The sequence below is a fragment of the Gekko japonicus genome, unplaced genomic scaffold (genome assembly GCF_001447785.1).
Source record: "Gekko japonicus isolate JY-2015 unplaced genomic scaffold, Gekko_japonicus_V1.1 scaffold1291, whole genome shotgun sequence".
Lineage (NCBI taxonomy): Eukaryota > Metazoa > Chordata > Lepidosauria > Squamata > Gekkonidae > Gekko > Gekko japonicus.
In genome coordinates this window covers 327,738-335,769 of record NW_015172043.1, presented here as the reverse complement: position 1 = coordinate 335,769, position 8,032 = coordinate 327,738, and the positions used below count along the sequence as shown (strand labels likewise).

At 46.3% G+C, this 8,032-nt stretch overlaps 1 protein-coding gene across 1 annotated transcript in view; it reads left to right on the top strand.

Annotated features, from left to right (window-relative positions):
• The window catches only part of TTC26 (tetratricopeptide repeat domain 26), a 46,407-nt gene extending 38,375 nt beyond the window's left edge, over nucleotides 1-8,032 (top strand). Inside the window, exons 16-18 of the mRNA XM_015420695.1 lie at nucleotides 3,966-4,072; nucleotides 5,653-5,786; nucleotides 6,848-8,032. Coding sequence (XP_015276181.1) covers nucleotides 3,966-4,072; nucleotides 5,653-5,786; nucleotides 6,848-6,959 — 353 coding nt within the window. The 3' untranslated portion in view covers nucleotides 6,960-8,032. The remainder of the gene's footprint in view (nucleotides 1-3,965; nucleotides 4,073-5,652; nucleotides 5,787-6,847) is intronic.

Below are 8,032 nucleotides of genomic sequence, written 5' to 3'. Positions count from 1 at the left end.
CAAATAGCAGATAAATGACTACCCCCATAGACATAGGTCTGTCCACACCCAAGACCTGACTCTTTCAGGCTTATGATCAGATTGCACTAACCACATCTGAGATACCTACAGTTTATACTGATTTAATTAGTCTGATTCATCAAAAGAAGTTATTTCAAATCTGCTAATAAGCCCCAGTTCAGCAGCCTCACACTGTATCAAGCCTATAGATATATTTTGCTGTGGTAGAGTTACTTTCAGTGAAGGGTACAATTAGTAAATGCAGGGGTCATTTCCTGCAGGCGCGCACAGGAGCGGAGCTATGGCAGTAAAGAGCCCAGGGGGCGGGCACATGCAACAAGCCCCATGCAGTCCTCAGTCAGAGCAAGAAGCTAGCAGGGAATTTGCAGAGCCCCCCCCCCCAGCCCCCCCAGTCCAAAACAGTCCAGTGGCACCTTTAAGACCAAGTTTTATTCAGCGTTCCATGCGCCTTGGTGTTTAGTCATGCCGGCCACATGACCATGGAAACGTCTTTGGACAGCGCTGGCTCTTTGGCTTTGAAACGGAGATGAGCACCGCAACCCTAGAGTCGGACTCGACCGGCTTTCGAGCAAGGGAACCTTTACCTTTACCCTTTTTATTCAGGTACAAGCTCTCCCTCCTCTGCGAGGACAGATCTGCACGTTCCCCCACTCAATAGCTAGCAGTCCAGTGGAGCCTGAGCAGTGGGTTTTGCCTTCTGACACACTTCCGGTGATGTCAGGGTGTGTGGCATATGCAAATAAGTTATGCTAATGAGTTATGTTAATGAGCTCCTGCACCTCTTTTTCTATGAAATGACCCCTGAGTAAATGTATGGAAAAACAGAGTGGTAAAATGGAACCTTGGATACTCACCGTGAGGGTCCCTTCTGCTCTGAGGTTAGGAGGGTATCTTGATATGGGTGATTCCCCCCAATTGCTCAGGCGGGTAGGAATAAACTCTTCAAGTTTGTGTCTCCTGGGTGGGCATCACCCTGGCTCAGGTTGGTTACATCATGAGCTAATGAACCAAGGACCAGGAAGGAACAGAACAGAGATAAAATGGCAAGCAAAACAGGTAACAACTGATAACCAGAGGAAGAGTATAAGCAGGCCCGTAGCTAGCGTGGGGCCCATGGGGCCCGGCCCCCTCGTGAGTTTTGCGGGGCCCCTCCCCCCATCGCCGTGGAGCGCTCCAGACTTCCCAGGCGGAGCCGGGTGGCGGTGGAGATGGAAGCCGACGGCAGGCCAGGCCCAGCTCTCCTGCGGAGCCGCCTCTCCGCCTTCGCCTCGGCCGGCCACTTTTCTCCCTCGTGGGAAGGGAGAGCAGAAGAGAAGAGCCCCCCCCGACCGACCGTCCGTTATCTAAACCGTTTAGTTGTGGGTGGTTGCGCCGAGATCTCCAGAGTCAGCGGGGAGAAGTCGGCGAGGCCGCTAGGCGAGGCGGGCAGCGGCAGAGAGGCAGGCAGGCAGGCGAAAGGCCGCGGCGGATCTGCCGGGCGGGCTGAGCGAGGCGGGGAGATGCACCATTAGGCAAAGCGGGCATGGCTCGCGGCTCCGGCGGGAGAGGAGCAGGTAAGGAGGTAGGGGGGCGGCGAGATATTCACTTGGAGGAGGAGGAAGGGGGCTGCGCGGGAGCCCAGCCACGCCGTGACCTCCCGAGAGCGAGCGAGGCGAGCTGCTCAGACATCTTACAGGTGGTGGGCGGCGCGCGAGAGACAGAGCCTTCCCGTTCCCTTCGTTGGCCCCCGCGCACGTCACACAGCTCGCCCACCCCCTCCCTCTCCCTGCCGCGGGGGATTTCTCCTTCCCTCTGTCCGGCGCTGCTGAGACTCTGTCCTGAGGGCAGCGCAGCGCTGCCGGCATGGAAAGGAAGCACCCCTTCCCGAGTGCCGGCTTCGACTTCCCGGATCTGGCTGCCCGCAGGAGTGCAGACCCTGGGTGGGGTGGCGGGTCCGGGTGGGGGTCAGACTGGCGTCATAAGGGGCACCTGCGTGCCAGTGGGAAGCGAATATTAAGGGGGGTGGCCAGCAATGCTCCCTCTCAGCTGCGGAGTCTCCTTTGGGAGCTGCTGGCGTGAAAGTTGTGAGCAGGTGACTTGGCTGCTGCATAAATCAGTTTGCTCTGGAGCTCTCCTTCCTGAGCGAAGACAAAAATGTCTGAGCCGGAGGCTAGAAAACTCCTGCTACTTTTGCAGCATCGCTTGCCTGCCGCGGCGGCCGCAGCCTTCTCCAACCCAGCCCCTTCCCTTCGCAATGGCTGTGCTTCTGTGTGCTCTGTGATGTGTGTGCAGCAGGCGCGCGCTTTGCGCACGCGCACTCCAACCACAGGCTACGAGTCACCCAGTACGGCATTATTTAGACTTGGCAACCCTAGGTAAGAACGATGCTTCCGGCCCCCCCCCTTTCCCCAGGGCCCCCTCACTAAAAAGGTCCTAGCTACGGGCCTGCTCTTTAGCTTGGAGAAATGACGGCTGAGGGGTGACATGATCGATGTTTACAAAAGTGATTGACACATGGAGTTCACTGCCACAGGAGGTGGTGGCGGCTACAAGCATGGACAGCTTCAAGAGGGAGTTAGATAAACATGGAGCAAGAGGTCCATCAGTGGCTATTAGGCACAAGGTATAGATAGGAACTCTCAGTCTGGGGCGAGTGATGCACTGTATTCATGGTGCTTGGGGGTGGCAACAGTGGGAGAGCTTCTGGTGTCCTGGCCCCACTGATGGACCTTCTGATGGCACCTGGTATTTTTGGCCACTGTGTGACAGGGTGTTGGACTGGATGGGCCATTGGCCTGATGCAACATTGGCTTCTCTTATGTTCTTATGCTCTTATGTTCTTATAGCTATCAATTCAGGGCTCTTTTTGTAGAAAAAGCCCAACAGGAACTCATTAGCATAATAGGCCACACCCAACAGCAGGAACTCATTAGCATATTAGGCCACACCCCTGCCAGCACAGCTCATTAGCGCATTAGGCGCACCCCCATGTTACCAGAAGTGTGGTTATCCAGCCACACCCACCTTTTGCTTGTTATTCTGTTTACCTTGTTTGTTGTCAAAACCTAGGGCTTTTTTTGTAGCAGGAACTCCTTTGCATGTTAGGCCACACACCCCTAATGTAGCCAATCCTAATGAGTTTCTGCTGTTGGGTGTGGCCTATTATGCTAATGAGTTCCTGCTGGGTGTGGCCAACTTGGGAGCCAGCTGGAACTCCGTTCCCGTGCGTTCCTGCCCAAAAATAGCCCTGGCTATCATTAAGCAATAGAAGTTAATGCCACCAGTAGTATACTTGTTCAAAACATGAGTGTTAATTCCTGTCCAGGTATTTTAGACATAATAAAGGGGAACAAGAAAGAGAATTGCAAGGAGATAGTCAAGGAGGAAAAGTATCTAAAAATTCTTATGTCTCACTTGTATAGTCAGATCAAGTAGTGCTCAGATTGAAAGTAGGCATCATCTGCTGGCAGAAGACACCAATAGAGGGAGACAGACAAATCCCCCTGGGGCGGGAGTTCCAGAGTTTTGGGCTAAGTAAGATGGTGCAAACTAAGAACAGTACTATGAAGTCTCGCTTCTAACATCTTAAATTCTCATGTCAGAACCCGCTTTCTACAATGTTTTCTTTTCAGTGCTGGCATGAGGCTGTTTCTGAGGCAGAACGGACAGATCAGTGGAGTAACCTGTATTTCTGGGTGGGAGCGCAGTTTAAATGGACTACTGCTCTGTTCAGACATGTTGATTGTTTCTGTGCTAATGTGACATGACATGGATTTCCTGAGATTCTTTCATCTTTTCTGATTCTATAACTGATATTAGAGTCTTTCTCTTTGTACTGTGGCTGATGATGGGTGCGGTTACTGTGTTTGTTATCCAAACGGCAGAAAACTAGACGACTGATTAGAGTGCTTATCTAGCTAGTGCTATGTATCAACATGTCTCCATGAGCATTCTGTTTCTTTCAGACATTATGAATAAGAAGCCACGACAAGCTTGGGAGCTATACCAGAAGATGGAAACCTCAGGAGAGTCTTTCAGTCTTCTGCAGCTTATTGCAAATGACTGCTATAAAGTGAGCCCCACTCTCCTTCCCTCCCAGCCTTTAGTAACATTAGTGTGCTAATGCCTAAGCCTAAATATCTGAACAGTGTAACTTGGCTCAGGATGACACTGTTAGTCACCATATTTAACATTAACTGAAACATAAGTCTTACAGACTCTTTATAAACTTAAGCCTAAGTATCTGGTCTCTTTTCTGACCATGTTTCGGTCAGTTCCCAATGATAAAGTTTCCCTATTTATTTCTGTCTCTGATAAAGGAAGAAACTGAAGTAAATGCAGATATGCGGCTGAAAACATGTGTTTCAAATATATTCTTCTGAAACATAAGCTTTTAATTTCCATTTTTGAGTTAATATTTTTGTTCATTTATATATTTATTGCATTTTACACCCTGCTTTTCAATCAAAGATTGGCTCTCAAAGCAGCTTGTAGCAATTTTGAACACAACCAGAAATAAATATGGTTAAAGGTATGGAGGTAAAAGGTATAGAGCAGTGTCTAGCTGCTTCCTATTCTCCCTCCGGCCCTAGGAATGGCCTTTGGTATGTGGATGAGAGGGCTCAGCTGTTAATAAAATAGATCTGAATATAGCCATCCATAATTGCATCCATTAGGAAGTAACCATTATTCAACAAATTGATTTGCTAGAAATCGGTAAGAAAGCATCTTAGGCTGCTTCCTGATGGGGACAAGAAAACACATCCCTACCACAGCAACAGCAGCAGCAAGTGGTGTGGGAATAGCATCCACAATTCCCTGTTTCCACACTTCTCACTGCTGCCCCCTGTCCCTCCATTCCTCCCCGTCTTTTCCCTGATGCACCTGCACATCATTGATGAAGGTAGGACCCTTTAGGCTTGGAACCCCCTTTTCCCCTCACTGGCCCTTTCCCTATGGAGCAGCAATGTAGAAATATAGCATGGCTCAGCATGAAGATGGGAAAAGGCCCTTTAAAGGACTAAGGGGTGGGGAATAATGCCATTTTGAAGATGGAGCTTAGCCACAGTGGCAATGAAAGGTGTGGCCACATGGCCACTCCCTTACAGCCACTCTGCATATTCCCTTTGAGACGGATTAAAACAGGTTATTTTTTTCCCTCCAACTTAAAAGGGGAAACCCATGGGAGTAGCATGAATTGTGCTCAAAATGCTTACAATATGTGTACATTTCCCTTTAATGCAGGGGTGTTCTTTACATGTGGGGGGAAATCACCAAGCAGCCTTGGTTAAGAATTTATTTTTAGTTTTTTTTTTTTAAACTAGGTTTTCTTGAGGAGCTGTAAACAGATTCATTATTAATATATTAATGTGATTAAATTTAGAGGTTATTTAATTTAGAAGCAGTTTTATCCTTTTTAAAGATGTTACAAGTCCTGCTTTAAAGCAGTATTTTAAAACAAAAACTCTACCCTAAATTTTCCATGTATTTGTATAATTGAAGTGTGCTTACTTGGTCCTTAGTTGACTGGGAAAATCAGAAAACTTCTATTAGGTCCAATGACCAGCTGTTAAATATAACTTGCTGTAGTTTTAAAAAAAATATTATGCAGTATTGCTGCCTCAAGGACCTAACCCTTTCTCTCCTGCACAGATGGGACAGTTTTACTATTCTGCCAAAGCCTTTGATGTCCTTGAAAGACTGGATCCTAACCCTGAATACTGGGAAGGCAAAAGGGGAGCATGTGTGGGCATCTTCCAAATGATCTTAGCTTGCAGAGAACCCAAGTATGTAAATTCAGTTGCTTCCTGTTTTTAGACTTATTTGGTATTAACATCATGATCTCGTGTGCTTGCATCATCATTCTGCTCCCTAACACCAAATGCCTTTAGACATAGCATACGAGGATGATCAGGGGTCTGGAGACTGAGGCCTACGAGGAAAGGCTAGAAGAGGAGACCGAGGGGGGACATGATCGCTCTCTTTAACTATCTGAAAGGCTGTCATTTGGAGAAGGGCAAGGAGCTGTTCCAGTTGGCAGCAGAGGATAGGACCCAAAACAACAGGTTTAAATTATATGCAGAAAGGTATCAGCTGGATATTAGGAAAAACTTTCATGGTCAGGGTGGTTCAAAGGTGGGATCAGCTGCCTAGGGAGGTGGTGAGCTCCCTTTCATTGGCAGCTTTCAAGAAGTGGCTGGACGAATATTTGTCAGAGATGCTTTAGCCTGGTCCTGCATTGGGCAGGGGGTTGGACTAGATGGTCTGTATGGCCCCTTCCAACTCTATGATTCTATACTTAGATCATAGAGAAAGGAGGAAAACCCTTTTTAGTTCAAATACCCTGATAACTGACAGGATTTGAATGGAATGTTGATCTATTTATTTTTAGCCTTGGTGCTTCAAAAATAGTATGGTTCAAATAAAAGTAGCTTTTTCTGAAAGCTTTATGGTGTTCAAGATCGGCTTGGATAAGTTTTGATTAAGCCTGCTTCCAATGGAGAAAATTCCTCATTGTGTTCTCAAGGCTGTTGTGAATGCATTCTCAGTGACAGAGCGGGTGCACATGAGAATATTCTCTGTGGTATCCCCTCTGGCCTGTCAGCCCAGCCCTCCACCAGAATGTTGCTTTCTGGCTTTACAAAAAAAATCAGTAGTAAGCATATTGCTATAGTTTCATGATACTAGTGGAGCACTGGATCAGGATCAAGGATTTGGTCTTGACCTTTAAGGCCCTTAGTGGTCAGGGACCCACATAAGCCCCATTGAATAGACCTAAGTATAATTTTCAGTAGGTCAGTTTAGGATTGCTTTCTAAATCTTTGTTTGCTTGTCCTTTTCTCTTCAGAGACACCCTAAGGGAAGTGCTGCATCTCCTGCGGAGTACAGGTAACCCACAAGTGGAGTACATTGTCCGGATCATGAAGAAGTGGGCCAAGGAAAACAGAGTCCCCATCTAAACTAGCATCACCCAAGAGGGTGGAATCGGCTGCCATCTCTTACCAGAATGTGAAAATGGCTGTATTTTATACCTGGCTGGAATAATGAGCTTTTCAACCTAATGCCAAAACTGTAGAATATAATAATATAAAATCCTAAGAACAGATTTATATTTTTATATTAATGAAAACTGTCAATGTCATGCAGTTGTGAGGAGTAGTTTTTTGTTACTAGTGTAATGTAGGATCTTGCAGGTTCCATTTTATTTTATACTGCAGTTCCTAGCATTTAGCTGTTCATACTGTCCTCAGCCCTCAGGTTTTTCCAAACGTGAATGTATGCAATTCCTCTAGTAGTGAAGCATATTGAGAACTCAGTTATTCAAGTTGTACAGCACCATACTAGACTCTTTGGTATCACTTTCTACAGTAGAGTATAATATGAACTCAAGGACTATATTCAGAATTTCACAGTAAAGCTCTTGGGTGTTAGGAAGCATATATTTATAAATTATAAAAAATCCACTCCTCTGGAAATGGTATAAAGAGTGTTTCTTAACACAGACCATGTTGGAACGGAAGTAAACCTATATAGCAAATAGTCCATGTCTGGGTGCATTGTAATACATCTGTTTCTCCCACAAGATTTTGCTTTCTATTCAGTCATTAAGGCAATCCAAAATGCACACAATTGGGAGAAAGCCTCATAAAAATCAATGTACTTCCTGGTGAACATTTGCTGGAGTGGGCTGCAAGTAATGTTTTCTACAATTACTATACTAGGCTGAGAGGGGTCTTCTGTACTGCTTTACCTTGTCCTTACATGTGCTTGTTAGCAGCTTGAGGGAGTTTCATTCAAAAACTAGATCAGTTAACTCCTAAAGGATGTGAAGAGGCACAAAGGAACTCGACTGAAGCACTGTAGAATATGCAGGAAGCATTGGTGGTTTTTATTATTTGAAATTTGTAATGGTTGTAATTTGTACCAAGCTTTCTTGCTGGGGTGGCATAAAAGCCCAAAGAAATAAACAATTTATAAAAGCAAACAGGCCAATATACTTTATTTCCATTACCGCACCTCTACCGTGGGCATT